General features: G+C 49.8%; 2 protein-coding genes across 3 annotated transcripts in view; one reads left to right on the plus strand and one right to left on the minus strand.

Annotated features, from left to right (window-relative positions):
• ASTN1 (astrotactin 1) overlaps positions 1-4,421 on the plus strand; it is a 69,783-nt gene extending 65,362 nt beyond the window's left edge. The window contains exon 23 of one of the 2 annotated variants that reach the window (XM_077182008.1): positions 4,385-4,421. In XM_077182008.1, coding sequence (XP_077038123.1) covers positions 4,385-4,406 — 22 coding nt within the window. In that variant the 3' untranslated portion in view covers positions 4,407-4,421. Of the gene's footprint in view, positions 1-984; positions 3,366-4,384 lie in introns of those variants that run through there. The other variant, XM_077182009.1, reaches the window with a different exon arrangement.
• Positions 2,063-17,356, minus strand: part of PAPPA2 (pappalysin 2) — an 88,648-nt gene continuing 73,354 nt past the window's right edge. The window contains exons 21-22 of the mRNA XM_054638467.2: positions 5,295-5,393; positions 2,063-2,137 (exon numbers count right to left, since the gene is read on the minus strand). Of these exons, the coding sequence (XP_054494442.2) occupies positions 2,063-2,137; positions 5,295-5,393 (174 nt within the window). The remainder of the gene's footprint in view (positions 2,138-5,294; positions 5,394-17,356) is intronic.

Below are 17,356 nucleotides of genomic sequence, written 5' to 3' on the forward strand. Positions count from 1 at the left end.
GCTGCCCAAGCTGCACATCCTGGGAGGGCAACTATTATTTGAATTTCCTTGGGTTGCTTGAGGGTTGTTTTTTAAGTGAAAAGTGGGTATCTGACAAGATATTGCTGCTATCTGCCCAAGTGACAGTGAATTCTGGGGCACTGTCCCTTGTGCACAATGAGAACAAAAATGTCGGTGTCCCAAGAGGAGATTGGGCTCATTGTCCCCCACCTCCCCTCAAATCTCTGCCTAGGCCAGGTGGATGGGGACACCTGGGGTCAGAAAAGGGCTTGGAGAAGGACAAGGCATCTCCTGCCTGGATGCTGGTAGGATGTCCAAGCACCTCTGCCCCTACTCGGGTCCTCCAGTAAAACACAAGCATAGGAAATTCCTGCAAAATAGGATGGGGTAGAGCTAGTGGAAGCTGTTTTTAACGATGCCTTGAAAATTCCTGGTCTCTCCACACCGTGTCACCCTCTCTCCACCACTCCTTCATCAGACAAACTGGCTGGAAGCCTGTATCCAACAGCACAGGCCATGCAGGCAGGACACAGCCTGGAGTCCTTTGGTCCCAGCCTGCAGCTCACCCGGGGACACTGCCATCAGTTCCTAGTCTGTGGTCCCTTCTCTTCTCTCCTCTCCTCTTTCTATCCCTTTTCTCTGCCTCTTTACAGCACAAAACCATCAGTGATAATCCCAGCTGGAGCCAGGCACCTTCCCTATTGCTGCCTTTATGTGGCTGGGTCCAAGCTGAGCTTCTGGGAGTCAATTATGGGGGGCAGAGTTTCTTGCTGGGCTTCTTTGAGGCCAGAATTGAATCTGCAGATTTTCACTTAGTGCCTACAGGGGCAAGAGCCTCTTGGAAGTCAGCAACTGTATGTCCAGCCTGAGGGGCTGGGACAGAGATAATAATAAGGAATACTAATACTAAGGAAAACCTCAATGAGAAAAGATAATTCTCAAACTCTCCTGACAGTTTTTTTTTTGGTCCTTTTGGCATTGCAGGGTCTAGTCTCCTCTGAGAGCTGCTGACAACACAACTCAGTTGGAGCTCAGATGTGAGGGAAAGAGAAGAAGGACCACCACAGCATCCTTCATTCAAGCATCACACAGCTACACTGGTTTGGCCTCTACACCCAGCTGGGTGTGCAGTGGCTGGGGGAGTGAGACAGAGAGGGAGCACGCTGAGTCCTTGCTCCTATTGACCATGCAGTGATCCCCATGGACACATAACCCTGCCCAGAGGGCTCTAAAATAATGTGTGATGGATGCCTGTGGTACCCTTGGAATCTGTTGTGCTCACTGGGATGATTCAAGGGCACAATAACATTTTTTCTCAACCCCACAATCCTGATCCAGATCCACACCCTAAGAAGAACAGGACAAAGCACTGGCAAATACCAAGGGCAAAACTTGGTCCCTGCCAGATGCCCAAATCACCGTGCGGTGGGAGCCTCCCTGCCTGGCATGGCCTGGGTGTTTGGCTTCTCTCTCCGTCCTCCTCCCAGCTCAGCAAGGAAGGGGAAAATCCCTGCTCCTCCTGCCCTGACCTGTGCTTTTCCCAATGGTTTGTACTTCACAGCAGCATGGGTGTGTGATAAAGGATACCCTTTCTCAGCTTCATCGAGAGCAAAGAAAATATAATATATATTTTTATATATATTATATATATGTATATAGATATAATTAAGTTTAAATATTTGCAGAGAGATCACAACTACCTCGACCTTGCTAAAAGAAGTCTGTACAGCAGAGAGGGGTGAATAGTGACAAAGACAGACACCCAGGAGCGCACCAGGACACACATCCATGGCAGCACCCGGGCTCCCGGCGTGGACGGGCCCTAGCCCAGCGTGTGGCTGAGGCGGCCCCAGACCCCGGCCTGAGCGCCTCGTGTGGCTTCTGGAGGGAGCAGCGACGGCGAGGGGGCCACAGCCCGCCCTCCGGGGCTCCTCGGTGGGCTGGAGCCGTCCCCTCAGCCGCAGCCGCCATGCCCCGCCCGGCTCTCCCTCATGCCACGGCCCCGCCGCTGCCCCTCGGCTCCTCCGGCGCTGCCTGACCCAGAGAGGCCCTCATGGCGCCGCTACTGGTTCTCCTCGGCCGCCGGGTCGCGGCAGGTGCACTCGTCCTGGTCGCAGTCGGCGGCAAAAGGGATCACCTAGGGGAGCAAAGTGTAATGGGTCATGTGTCGGAACTCAGTACATCCCTCCGAGTGTCCAGAGTTGCGGAGGACCCTGCCGGGGGGCTCAGGGACCCTGGCACGCAGCCCAGAGCACCTGCGGATTTAAATTACCAGCTTTTGTATGAGGACCTGAAAGTCACAGAAGTTTAAATAGTATAATAATAAAATTATCACAGGGTGAAAATGTAGATTTTAGGATTTTTGGAATGGGGGTTTTGGGGACAAGATGGAGGAACTTGGGCGTGTCTAGCCTTTCTTCTTCTTCTTGGTCTCCATCTTCTGCAGTGATGTTGGCACTTTGGGATTGGCTTAGAGTAGAAGCTCACTGTCTAACATAGGTGATAGGTATTGGAAAGTAATTGTAAATATGTTATAGGTAGTTTGCAGTATAAAAAGACAACACCGCCCCGGGGGCAGTCAGAGTGCCTTTGGCTGCCCTGCTGAGCAGATCTCAGCTGGGCAGAAAGAAAATTTTATAGGTAAGAATTAATAAACAACTTCAAGACCAAAAACTGAAGAGCTCTGACTCGTTCTTTGGAGGCGCGGGCTGAAATAGAGACTTTTCACACATCTCAGGGCAGCAATTAACAACTGAACTCCGAGAGTCATGTAAAGTAATTCATGCTTAGGTGGAAAATGTATGAAATAAAAATTGTAAAATAAATTAAACATCCAACGAGCCTCGGACCACGGAGACAGATTACCACACTGAAGTCGCGAATCTCCTGGTGGCAGCGGGAATGAATGCCTTGTTAACAAATAAAAAAAGAACGTGGTTGGTGAAGAGATGGGCTTCCTCCGGAACCACCCGGGAACACTCAAGGACAATCAGCACTTGACAAATATCATCAGTCAAGATAACCGAAGTAGTCAAAAACATACATCTGAATACATGACTTCTCCTAACATGATCAATGCCTGCCACCACCCAAGAAACAGCAATTGTCCAGCCCTGCACAGTAAAAAGAAACTTTATACATATGGGGGGTGAGAAAAGAAATCGGGGCACCTCTGCCTTGGGCATAAAAATCTGTGTAAAACAGCCCTGCTGGAAATGGCATTGGTGAACAGAGGGAGATCTGATGCGATAGAGGTTGGATCCAGGTTCGCCCAGCGCCGATCCCGGGCCCGACACTGTCTCTTTGACTGTGGTTTTTGAGGAGTGTATTTTGGTCACGAAAATAAAATCTTTCGCATTTATTAATTTGGCTTTCTCCTTGATCATTTATAACAAAAGGGACAGCTCAGCTCCGCCCTGGGACACCCCTCTTCCTGCCTCAGGCCTCTCCACACTGCTGTGGACAAACAGACATTTTGGGCCGTGCCCTGTTGTTGGCAGTGCCAGGCTCTGTGCTCACTGAGCAATGGGCCCTGATACCACCTGTCCCCAGATGAGTTTTGTTCTTAGCCTTTTCCTTTTTGTTAATGTGTTTCGAATTTTGCAGCCAATGGTTGGGTTGAAACTTGTGCCCCAAATGTCAAACCCTGAGAAGAAGTGTCCCCTGATGGGTGTAAGACATTCAGACTAGGCCTGGCAGTGGTGAGGCACCTCACGATTAAATCTTACTTTGGTCTATTAGTTTCAAAGTTTTACTTGCTACCATTAGAAAACCCCCTGAACCTGTGGACCTGTCAGCTACTCCTGGCTCTTCCAGCAAAGCACAAAGATAACACAGCCTTGTCTTCTGCAGCTCTTAGAGGAACTCAGCCAAGCTTTCAGCTGCAAAGCTGACCTGCACATCCCAACATAAAAGCCAAGGTGGGTGCAGTGTCCTTGTGCATTGTGGAAAGCCAAGCAGGAAGATCTGTGAGCAGGAACAGCCTTCCATGGGGCAGGCAGTGGGTTCATCTAGGGCCACTCACAAGCTGTGCAGCTTGGAGACAGCTCGTGCAGGTTGGGAGGCTCATTTCACATTACTTTCTCTACAGTAACTGTGTGTGACAGAGCAAGCCTGTGTCCCCTTAGCTGCTGGTAGCAGAGAAAGGAGGGAGGGCATACACTGAGCAGCTGACTCCTGGTTGACAGTGGCCTGGTAATGAGCCATGAGAGCCGAGAAAACAGTTTTCTTCAGAGGTTTTATACACACCAGGCTCAGAGCCAGGAGTTTTTCTTGCTGTGAAAACATTTGATTTTTCACAGACTGGATCAGCAAAGGAAGGGCTGGAGTGCTTTGGGGATTTTTTTGATGTTTAAACCCAGTATTTCTCCATCTGCCTTAACAGGGATGTGCTGGAGGCTTGTTGAGCGGAAGATCTGGGACCTGTGGGGGATGCAAGCTGGGTCTGGGAGCTATGGGACTGAACCCCCCCCACTATCTACTGTGAACCCATCCTTTATTTTGGCCATGCCTTGCTCCGAGATGTCATGATATTGTTGTGGGGATTTCACTCATCACTTGGGTGTAAAGCCTCTTCTTTCCTATCTCAAGTGGATCTTCCCAGGATTTTATTTTTCCTTTTCTCTGTGTATGTATGCGTGATGAAAGAAGAAATGATTCAAGCTCCACAACAAAGATGAGAAGATCCAAATTCACATATTTTCGCAGTGAGAAATTATTTCATGCCCTGTGATTTGTTTTGCTGTTGGATATGATTAGGAAGAATGGGCTGTGAGTGCTGGATAGCAAGTTAGGTGGGAGGGAAGATTGTGATGGGAGACAAAGAAGGGTCTGTGCTACCCCAATGCCAAGCTGCTCCCTCTATACTATTCTTCCTTCCTTAGAGAGGGAGGAAAACATCACTTGTAGCAGATGCCAGTGGATCATAGCAAAAATCCCCTGAGACAGCTCAATTACACAAGGTGACTTCTGACTCACCATGTTTAGCACAATGTCCTATGGAAGTCATTTCTTTGGGACACTTTTCCCAAAACGAGAGGAAATCCCATGAACCTCAGTGGGAGCTGGGCTGAGGTTTCAATCCCACTGGCCTGAGTCCAAACCCCGCTCTTAATCAGCGCGATGCTGTCCATCAGCTTCAGCTGGCTTTAGTTTAGAACCGTGCGTTTGTTCTCCGTTCATGGGAGAGTTACACTGCAGGCTCGGTTCCACAGCCAGCAAAGCCAAAGAACATAGCTAGCAGTCACCCCTGAATCCACAGATCCCGGCCAAGGCCACGGGAGGTGCTCTCTTACCTTCCTGGAGGACAGGGTGGAGGAGCAGCAGTCCCCGCCGTCATACTGGCAGTACGCCCGGTTGTTGATGGTGTCGCACCAGCCGTCTGCTTGGAAGGGCTAAGGCAGAGGAAGAAGGCTCTGTGAAATGTTGTTCAAAAGCATAAGGTTGCCCCCAAAAGTGGGTCCTCAGCAAGGCCCACTTCCAGCATACACAACCCCCTCTTCAAAGCCAAAGGGCACCAGATATCCCAGCTGGTGTGGATGGAGCAGCAGGTGCTCCAAGGGCAGCAGCTAGAGGATCATGGAATTGTGTCAGAAGTGTAAAATGGCATGAGCCATTAAATGGCATGAGCCATGGAATTGTGTCAGAAGTGTTAAATGGCATGAGCAGCCTTTCAGAAAATCAGTTTATTGTTTAGTTACATGAGTCATCTGATCAGAGAAGAAGCGACCGGGGCTGAGGAGCAGCCAGTGATGGCTGAAGGACTCTCCCGTGCAAGGGCTGTGACCAGCGCCATGCATGGGAAGCACTCACAAGAAGGCATCAGGAGCGGTCAGCAGCCAAGGTTTATTTATCACAGATCTACACCAGCACTGCCAAGCAGCCACTGAACCAGCTACAGGATGGAGAACCCATTTCTTCATAGAGTGATTAGTAATGAAATGCTGCTTTCACTTCAGGCTCTGTGATTGTACTTACTGGCTCAGCAACCATGGCTGACCTCCAGGACGTTTTCCATCAGAATCTTGGAATCATTGAATAGTTTTGATTGGAAGGAGCCTTAAAGACCATCTCATTCCAACACCCCTGCCATGGGCAGGGACATCTTCCACTAGACCATGTGCCCAAGCCCTGTCCAATCTGGTCTTGAACATCTCCAGGAATGGGGCAGCCACAATTCCTCTGAACAACCTGTGCCTGTGTCCCATCACCCTCAAAAATTTCTTCCTAATATCTAGTCTAAACCCACCCTCTTTCAGTTTAAAGCCACTACCCTTTCTCCTATCACTCCATTCCCTTGCCAAAAGTCCCTCCCCCGACCCTTTTTAGTCCTGGAAGGTCCTTTAAGGTCTCCACAGAGTCTTCTCTTCTCCAGACTGAACAGGACTCTTGGTGGAAACCTGGCTATCCCATTGCTCATGGAAGCAGCTGATCCATTTCATTGGATCTGGTTGGCCCCAAACAACAACCAGAAATCCCAAAAATGCCCAGACTCGGCCTTTGATGATGGACACTCACATGTAGCACCCTTAAACTGAATGAGAGCCTGCTGAAAAATGTCACTGCACCGCAATAGCCCTGCATCCACTGTGCCAAAGCCAACATGTGGGCCTAGTGATAATACCAGTAATTCACATGAAAAAACCATGCCAAAACCAGAGAACCCATGTGGCTTTTTGTCCTTGTGACTCAAAAGGAAGAGAAATGGGCTCAACACAGGCTAATAACACTTTAGGAAGTAGCAGCAGGGATTATGGCAAACCACCAAGTCTGGTCTCTGCTATCAGTAGCACAGGCCACAGGCCAAATTCAGGCAGCCACAGAGAGATCACATTAGCCTGGAAGATTTTGGAAGAGCACAAGAAAGAGCACACCTTCCTAGAGCTGGGAAATTGAAGCACAGCCGAGATAGGTAGCTCACTCCAAAACAAGAAGGGATTTGACTCCAATCAGTGCTGTCACAAACCGCGTCCACAGGAGACCAGGGTGCAATTTCTTCAAGGCAACAGTGTTAACTCTCCTCTTCCACTAAAAAGCATCAGGTGGATCTTAAATGATTGTGATCAAAGAAGGTTTCTTAGACTCAAAGCAGCTCTGAGCACCGTGAGGGCCAGGGCAGGGATGTGGGGGCCGGCAGGTGCCAGGATGCAGTTGGGACTGGCCAGGGCCGCTGGCAGAGGAAGGCTCTTCTGGGTGTGATTTGCTTTTGCAGCCTTCCACACGGTGGAGTTTTTCCTTGAGCTTTGCTCCATGTGTCATGACTCACTGACAAAACAACACCCGTCGCTTTGGTAGTTTCCATACAATTATGGGGAGGTTTGCCCATCCCGGCTGCACAGGTCTGAAACGATTTCCAGATCTTGCGTGCAAGGTGGGGGGAGGACAGAGGCAGGGACAGCATGGGGAAGGAGAGGCTCCCCATCTCTCACTACACCTATCAGGGCTAACTGCCCCCTCCTCTCACCCAGCCGGAGCCCGTACCCCACCCTAAACAAATACAGGCTCCTATGGCAACACTTGTTGGGGAAACTTAACAACTCATGCTCCAAATTACATTGGAAAAACACATGAAGGGAAAATAAAAAATGACTAATTGGACTCGAGGCTCAGGAGAGCCAGGCACAGGGTTTGGGAATTTCTGTCCCTTTCCTTGCCTAGAACATGGTGACTCCTGTGCCTTTGCCTTACTAAGAACCTCCACATGGTTTTGTTTTTGCAAGTAGAAAGAACAAAGTAAGGTGCTGGTTACCCTCGAGGGCACAGGAGCCCTTGTACTTGCATCAGTCTCATTTTGGCCTTGCAGGAATCATGGCAAGGGAGAACACAGGCAATGCAATCTGCTAAGGCAGGTGATGTGAGAGAGCAGACCCCATACAGCATCTGTTCAGCCTGTGCTTGAGACGTGTGCCTCTACAGAAAGCAATGCCAGTGGTGGGAGAAGGCAGTTTGTTCACGTCTGCAACTCACAAAAACACCTGATGATGTTTTAAGATGCTGTCAAGAAAAAGGAAAACACCAATGCCCAGCTGTGCCACATGAAGGTGATGAATGTGACCCAGGGAAATGGTCAGCTGGGTCTCAGCTGCCAGAATACCCATCCTCCACTGAGGGGAGGGGGGTGGTGGGCTGGTTGAGAAGTCTCTTATAAACAGGGAAAAAATGAATAAGGCAACTGCAGCAGCCGCTGTGTGCTGTGTTGAGTGGTGGGGAGCTGCTGGGCCAGGCATGCCACCGAGGCAGCCAGGGAGACGGGCTGTGTCAGCGGATCTCCCGCTCGCTGGGCCATCCATCTTCCTTGTTTGTTCAGACAAGAGCTCCAGGGCATGTGGCAGCACGTGGAGGTGCAGCAGCTGGCACTGCCGGGCCGGAGCCCTGCGCCGCTGCCACAAAAATAGTAACGGCAAATCGAGTGCTTGGCAATTGAAATAGGCTAAAAAAACACAGCCTCTAGAAGCTGGGAGCAGGCACAGATGAAAAGAGGAAAAAAAAAAATCGAAGGGGAAAAAGAATGAAAGAGGGGAAAAATATTGCAGGCAAAGGAAGGATGCAAGAAAGGACTGGTTAGGTCCCAGTGCATCCCAGCCAGAAGCATCTCCGAGGGCTCAGTGGTGGAGTTTCTCTCAAGGAGGCTGGGAGATGTCATGCAGGGAGCAGTGCCTGTGCACAGTGTTTTTCCACAACCTTTGAAGAGTCCCAGGCTGGCTCCATCCCTGGGGCTGTTGTCCTGCCCAGCAGAGAGTCCCCAGTGCCATCAGTGAGGCAAGCAGGGTCCAGGCATTTTTCTTCAGATCCACCTTACAGAGTTTAATTCAGTGTGAAAGAGCACAAAAGGGTGCAACAGGTGAGGGAAAGGTGGATCATGAAGACTCAATCACAGATCACATTAGTGTTGGACATATTTCAGTGCTACACATTATTTTTCAGGAATGCAGGTTTTGCTCTGGTTGAGCACACCTGAAGGCCCAGCACCTTGCTTTTGGCCATGCCCCATTCCAGATGCTTTGGAGGAAGGTGGAAAAAAGAAAAAAAAAAAAAAAAAAATCAGCATTCAGCTGGCCAACTGTGTAACTGAGGAACTGAAAGACTTCCCTGATCTGCCACTGAGATGGAAAGTGCTCATCATTTCTATCTGAACACAGCCATTGAAAAGCTAGAGTCCAGTCTCAGGGAGTCAAGTCCAGCCTTAAGAAGCAAAATGCTTTCTCCCAGACCGGTCCTGGGCTTTGTGACTCTGCTGATCCATCCAAGGAGGGTGCATAGTTTGCTTTCATGGAGCTTCTAAGTCAGCACAAATTTTGGTGTCATTTTTCCCTTTGGGAATTGGTATTCTGGGCATCAAGCTCAGACTGTTTGCATGCTAATTCAACCACGTGGCTGAAAAGATGCATGTGTTTTTGCTCTCCTCAGCTGTCACTTTGAAAGCAGCCCTAGAGAAACAGGGGAACCACCATTTGGGCAGGGACCAGCCCTGGAAAAGCTGCTGCTGCTGCCCTCAGACTCATGCCTTGTGCATCAGCTTCACCACCGGTAATTCTGCTCCTGGGACCGATGAGTCACTAGTGGTGGGAAGATGAGTTGGAAACCCCATCCCTTTGGTGGCAGGGGGATGTCAGCCCAAACCAGGCTTCACAGAACCACAGGACATGAACCTGAGTTGCCCCAGAGAGTGCTACAGCTGCAGGGGTCTCAGGCATGCAAGAGAAGCTGTGTCCCAGGTGAAGGTGGTGCCTGTAGCAGGGAGGAGCAGGCAGGATGTGTGGGGACAAGAAAGTATGGACAGGCTGGAGTGGCCCTTGGAGAAGCACAGGGCAGCTTCTCCCTGCCGGATGTCTCCCCTTCCTCCCCACATCAGTCACTAGCAAGATCTTTCCAAAAGCTCTGGGAGGTCCCTGGGAGGACTTGAAGAGTGCCCAAAGCCTTGTTAAACATCTGGTTCACTTAAAGCCTCTATACATCCACCACCCCAGCTGGGGTCCCTGAAAATTCTCCCTCCCATCCCTGTCCCAATCCCTCCAACATCCTTCCAAACCACTGTTCCCCTGCAGAAAACTGTCAGTCCTTAAAGCCAGAGATGTGACAGGAGCTGGCTAAAGTGATGCTACAGCAGCGTGTCCCCAGGACACATCCCTTTCCTTACACACACTCACGCTGGTGAGGCAGAGAGCCCGGTCATTCTTGGCTCTCCCTGCTTGCCCAGGGAAGTTGACTGGGAATGCAGACTGTGGGAGGAAATGACAATGTTCATTGTTTGGATTAAATATTTTTCTTGGCCCTCTCTCTGTTGCAGTGTCTTTTATTTTATTTTTCCTCCCCCCCTTGACACCCCCAAGCACATTCACTTTCCTTCTCTCTTTTTGGAGGCTCTTTGGCACAAGGAGGAAATCAGCTCTGAAAAACAGAGAGGGACAGAGAGGGAACAGGTTTGGCTTATGCTCAGAAAGTTTTTTGGGATGTTTTTGTGCCCTGAGCCACCCTGAGCAGTGAGGAAGGTCTACCTGGCCCATTGTAAAAAGGGTGAGCACTATCCTGAGGAAGAGACCTCTAGAAATTTGGGAAGAGGAACCTGGGACCAAGTGGCCTGAAAAAGAGAAATAAAATCCTACAGACTTAGTGCTTCATTGTCCATTTTATGTTTTCTGGTTTCTGTCCCCTGAGCCATCCCTCTGCTCCTTTTGAACTGTGGCAGCTGTCCCTTGGAGGTAGATGCTTGTTGGAGACATCATGGACCTGCCCATCACCTCAGACACAGATAGAAATCAAAACAGAGAAATTCTAACTGCTTCTGAACCTGCTGGTGTCCCTGAGCCACTCATCAGCTAAGCATGCAGATAGTTTTTACCACATCTCAGGTCTCCAGAAACATCTCCTCCAGCTCCAATGTCTTCTCCCCAAGTCTCACTACAGAGAAACAGAGGCTTGCTGCTTGAGAACATTCTCCATGTACCTGAATGAACACTGCAGGGAAGAGGTGGTGGGCTGGAGGGTTGTGACATCCTGCTGTCTCATTTCAGCTGATGGACCATCACTGTACTGCCATAGCAGCTCCCAGCAGTCTTGGTGTGGAGCTCTAGGTGTTATTCAGGACACTGGAGTCCCTTGGACATGGATTTCCTGCAAACAGCTGGGCCCATTGGAACCAGTCTGTGCTGAGGTTGTGCAGGATTGGTGTCTGCAAGGGGGATGGAGTGCACAGAGGCTCCATGGGCTGCTGTCAGTGGCCATCCTGGGAGAGCAGGTCCTTGCCTTCATGGTGCCTGAAAGTGCTTCTGTGTCCCAGGCCAGGACTTGGCTTGGACACACTTCTGCTGCAGAAGTGAACATGTGGCACTTTGGACCCCCGAATGGGGATGTGTTTCATTATCCCTCTGCACTGTGCTACTCAGAGTCATGCTACTCTTCCTCATGCCTCAGCAGAGAGCCATCTGGAAAGGTCTTTGCACCGTCCAAGGGATGAGAGGGAAGAAAGGGATGAAATGCTGGTGTAGATCCCCACATCAGAGCAGATCTTTGCTTCCATCTAAACATCCATGTCTATGATCTATTCATGGTGAGTTCCTCGGCCTTGTCCTTTTTACACCCTGATCTCAGTGCTAACAGAAGAGAAGCAGAAGCAGGAAAGAACAGGGAGAGAGGAGCAGAGGAAGTTGCTGTGTGTCATTAGTGCTCCTGGCAAGCATGGTGGCTCACCATTCACAGGGATACCACTGATACACACAAGAGAAGACAGGACTTCCTGTGCCATGAGCACCAGCCTGCCATCCTGCCCTCAGTGGCTCTCCTGCTGCATGGATTAGATCTCCTGCCAAGCCATTTGTGCAAAATATGTTACAGGATAGAACGGGTTATGGAAAACAAGCCTTGAAAACCACAAGGGCCTCCTGACCCACTTGTATCTGATTTCTGCCAAGTTCTTGTTACAGATCTTAAACAGAAAGAAAAACAATGTACAAGGGATGAAGGAGCTGAAGGGGAATGAATATTCGTGTTGGAAGAGCAGTTGGCTGGGCTGTGCTTGGGGATGTTTATTATCAGAAACGACTCATTGATTTTTATTTCAGCGGGTGCTTTCAGTGGTTTTCCACTCCGTCTGTACCACTGGCTGCACGACTGTGACTGCTGGGAGGGGGAAAGTGGGACATGGATGGGGATGAGGGAAAGGCACCTGAACTGGAGAGGGCAGAGAAGCAGCCATAGGTCAGTACATCCCAAGTGCAGGGCTGCTGCCACAATGTGGCTTGGGGAAGCTGAGGCTGCTCACACCCTTTTGGGGCTCCACCACTACTGATGGTGTGTCTGGGTGCTGGAGCCCTATCCATGCCAAAAGACCCTCCCATCTTTTGGGTCCTGTGAGCCTCACCCTCAGCATCTGTCCCTTGTCCTTGCTGCTGTGTGATCTATTTCCCTCTGCTTTGTCTCTTAATAAAACGATGCTGCTACAATCACACTCTGTGTGTGCAGGGGACAGATATCTTCTCACTGTTTAGGAAAAGCACACCTCAGCTGAGATTTTTGGAAGAGGAATAGATTTCTTTGGGATCATCCCCTGGCTATATCCCATGCTGAGCAGCCCACACCACCCATGCCAAAAGCAGCATGAAAATGTACCCAGCAGGTATGTGAAGAGCTCCCCACCTTGCCTTCCACCTCTCCAGCATGAAGGGCTTTGCCTTCACCAGTCAGAGGTCAGGTCTGATGCAGGAGTGACCACTACCTGCAGTCCTTGCTCTTCATGCCCCCTCACTGTCTGTACAAGCTGCATTAAACAGGGTGGAAGGTACAGCACTGCCTGGTCCAAGAGAGAAGAAGGATGTGTGAATCACGAGAGGGTGACTAAATTCTGGCCACGCAGCTGTAGTTGCTCTAGAGAGCCTCCTTGGTGCAGCTGGGGTGCCTGTGGTCCTCACTGCCTTAGGCCTCAGAAGTACAGAAGACAATCTTTCCTGGAGCAGAGCATTCTGCCAACATCACATTTCTTACAGTTTCCTGTGTTGAGTTCTGCCATGGTACAAAATCAGAGACCCACAAGCCTGGGATGAGTGAGAACCAAGGGTCTCCAGCCCCACTGATACTGAGGAGCAGAGGCAGCTGGAGCTCAGCTGCAGTGCTGTCCCAGGGGACAAGTCTCACCCTGTCTCCCATCACATGAAATAACAGCAGAGTTTAGGGGACACTCCCCACCATCCTTATTGCATATGCCTTCCAAAGGGTTAATTCTGACTGAGAAATGCTGGACACAAGCCACAGACGTGCCGAGTGAAGGTTTTGTGCATGCTGGTGGGAAGAGCTAAGGATCCTTCAGGGTCCTTCACTACCTGTTGGATCAAGAGACTCAGGAACAACTTGCAACCACAAACACACTTCAGTCCCTATTTCATCATTTCCATTGTAATACCTCAGGAAAACCACAAAACAGAGAACAGATTCATGTTTTACGATTGTGATAACATGACCAGCAACACGAGAGGGCAGCGAGACCTTGTCCTCATGCAGGGCAGACCTGAGAAATTCCCAGCAGCTCATGCTCACAACAGTGTTCTGTTCTCTGCCCATCTTCATCCAGAGCATGAGGCAGAGACCTCAAGTCAAAGTCCATTCCAATTAACCCTTTTCTACCTGCACACAATGACATGAAGCTCGAGGTGAGAAGGAGGCCAGCATGGTGCACAATGCATTGGCTGCCCAACAAAAGCTGCCCAAGTTCACTCTGGTCACTGCAAGAGCAGCCTAGCTTTCCCTGAGAGCATTTGAGCAGGACAGTGGTGGTTACCCCATCCTGTGAATAACATTGGGTAAACACAAGGATGATGAAACAAGTGAATTTTTGCACCTAAACCACATCTGCAGTGTGAAGCACAGGAGTCCCTGTGGTGGGAGACAGAGGGGTGCAGGTGTAGGGCATTGCACAGACTAGAAGGTACTCTATAGCAGCTATGCTCATGCACAGACTGCTTTGGACCATGGCAGGAACAGTCCAAGGGAGCAACCTGGATCTCTGTACATGCTGTCTCTTCCTCTGAAGTCAACAGTCCCACTTGCTTTTGAGCACAGGAGGATGATGCATCAGAGGTGACCACCTTGGGATGGCTTAGGAGAACGTGACCCAGACGCTGCAAACAAACACCTCCCTCACAGCAGTCAAGCACACCACCAGGACCAAAACCACCTCCTCCCAACCCATGGTGGGGAGGAGGGGTTTCTCTCCTCCTCCACTCGCCTCTCCTGACAGCCCCAAGCCCCCTCCCTTGGTGCTGCCATCTGTTTTTCTACTGATGGCAGGGGACGAGATGTTCCGCTGGCCCTCGAAAGGCAAAGTGCGCTCGGCGCTAACTTGAATTCCTGACGGGCTCCTGGAAGGGTTTGCATCCCTCCCTCCCTCCTTCCCTCCCTCCCTGACGTACGTGCCTCACTGCTCCAGCACTGGGGAACTTGGCAAGGCACAGCAAGAGAGAGGGAGGCAGATGGATGACCAGATTAACGGAAAGAGAAGGGAGGTGGGAGAGGAGTGCAGGGATGAGCAGGCAGGCTGATCCACCGCCAGCAGAGGATAAAGATGCGGTCCCTCTTTAGGGAGGGAGGGAGTGACAGTCCCTCTAATGCCATTGCATGGTGACCTGGACTTTCCAATAAGAGGCAGAGCTCCAGATGGAGCTGGGAAGGTTGAGCCTTGGCTACTGCTGCCATGCCCCGGCCTGAAGTGACTCCACCAGAGAGAGACAGTACGAGCTGCCAGGTGGCCTGGATTTCTGTTATGTAGGGTTGCTCCCCTCACTGTGGCATCCAGAAGAGAAAACTTCCTGATCCAACACACACTTGGCAGTCAATGGAGAGACAATAGAATCTCCAAGGTGTGACTCAGACCCGAGGTGACATGGACAGCCCACTGGAACAGCATTTCACTGCCCAAGGATGGCAGAGTCTGGGCTCTTAAAGGAGGAGTCTCCATTGAGGGGCTCCTATGAAATGAGAGGGAAGCTGGGACTAATATGACCCGTGGCAAGTGAATCTGAACCATGTGTGTGAGGGGCGCTGCCATGCAGTGAGGACAGAGGACAGGTTATATTCTTTCTCTACCCTGCTCCTGCTGTGGGATGCCTCCATATCCACAAGGGACTGGGGGAAGTGAGCAGCCTCTGAGAACTGCAGAGTTTTTCTTCACAAGGAGGAGGGCAGAGAGGAATAGGAATGAAGATGGAAGGCAGCACAGATGAGGTAGAAACAACATTCAGAGTATTCTGTGGTCAGATGGGGAGACTGGTGACATCTCCCTGCAGCAGCTCCCAGAGCAATACTTTGAGGCACTTTCAGTAAGAGTTACTCTTTACAACAAGACAATGACTACTATGAAACTCATGTGGGGGGAAAAAGTTATCTAGGAAAATTTGGATTATTGGTCCAACCTTAACAGCTTGCAGCACCCTAGGAGGAAACACATAGAAAAGAATAAACCAAGACATGTATGAGAAGTGAGGAGAAGGAAAACAGGGATGAGGAGGAGGCTGGGAGCTGTATCAAAAAGGAGAGCTTAAGGGTGAAAGACACTATCTGAGGATGAATCTTCATTAGTGCTACAGTGAGTGACTGTGACCTTAAGAACAGGCCTGCCCTGATGCAACTGCTAACAAGGAAGAAGGCACTGTTCCACAGAGGAGGATCAGGATATCTAACAAATAGTTAGATGACCTGAAGGACTGGAGAGAGAAACAAGATGACATTCTCTTGTATTAAATGGAAGGGCAAGCTCTTGTACTGATGGCAAAACATCTGCTGTTAGCTTGGTGCTCATCAGTTGGAAACAAAGGAGGAAGAGAAAGATCTGGGTGTACTTGCTGACCTCAGGATATCTGAACTGCCAGACTGATGCAACTGCAGAAACAACAGATATAGTCCTGTGTCCCATCAAAAGAGACATTTCCAGCAACAAGGAAGCTTTATGGAGGGCTTTGGTGGACCTGGGATGGAAGAACATGTACTGACTGCTTGGTCATTCCTGATGAAACAATAATTGAAAGCAGAAAAAGCATTTAAAAGTCTACAAGGGTGAAGAAGGAACATGGAATCTTTCCATCTTCTGGTGGGACACTGCAAGATTTTGGCTTGGTTAACCTCCTGTGTGCCAAGAGTCCTGCCTGGGGCTGCTTTCTAAGAGTAAAGGAGGGTGACAAGCAGATAGGAACAGAAAGAGCTCATGTTGGCTGTGGGCATGTTTGGGTGGTTGATGAGAGCACAGTGACTTACCCTGGGACTTCAGGTACTCAGTGTGTCTGTCTCTCACACACACACACACAAACTGGCACTTTTCATCATTCCCTATGGGATATCTCCCTGAACACACAGACCCAAGGTGAAGCACAGGAACCACAGAGGAGGAAACACTAGGGTCAGTCTGGTGTACCTGAGCCTAAGGGAGAGGCCTCACAATTGTGTCAGCTTCATGTTACCTGAGCTGCACAGGAAGGGAGGAAGAAACACTTCACACTCCATTGGCTTCTTTTTTTCAAAGGACCTAGTCCCAGAGAGCACAAGAAATTCTCCCTTGCTAGCAGAACCACCACAGAGACAATCACTCAACCATCTGGTCTGCTCTTCCACTTAAGCCATCCCATTTCAAACACATTACCCCAGATTTGTGCTAAAAGATGTGGTTTAGAAGACACAGAGCTCCCAAAATGTCCGAGGATCACTAACTTCTGGTACTCAATCACCAAACACCTCTCAGGCACACAGCACCTCATTCCCCTGCTCTTTCAGCCTGTGTCTCACAGTAGACAGGCACAACACCAGCATCAAATTTGGGAAATAATTGCTGCACCTTCTGTAGACCATGAGGTTTCCTTCCTGGGGACGTGCCCCCTGCAACATTGCCCTTTCCCCCACACTCCAGTCCACAAAGAGCTGAGCTCAGCAGAACCAGCGAGGAAAAGCAATCATTGCATTGAAATGAGCACAAGAAAAAAATACAATCAGCTAACCCCAAAGCTATTTTTGGTGTGCAAACTCCATTTACATTTTCCTTTTTGGTAAAAATCCCAAATTTTCAGCATACAACATTCCAAAATTTCCCCCCTTTTTCCTTTTATCCTCAATCATAATAACAACTAGTGCTTGACAAAGACTGCCTATTTTTAATTTCCTTTGTGAACTGACTCCAGGCTGCCTATGATTTTCTCCTGCCTGGTCATTATTCAAAGCTAAATGAGTGGCTAACCAATTTCTGCAAGGAATTCTTTGTCTGCAGATTCTTCAGAAGCAGTTTGTTTTGCATATACAAGGCTGGAAATCCTGATTGTTTGATTTGGACAGGTGAGTCACACAGGGCTTTTCTGGACCCATGTTACTCTAGAACTGCGGTTCTGGTTAG

This window comes from Agelaius phoeniceus, chromosome 8, assembly GCF_051311805.1.
Source record: "Agelaius phoeniceus isolate bAgePho1 chromosome 8, bAgePho1.hap1, whole genome shotgun sequence".
Classification (NCBI taxonomy): domain Eukaryota; kingdom Metazoa; phylum Chordata; class Aves; order Passeriformes; family Icteridae; genus Agelaius; species Agelaius phoeniceus.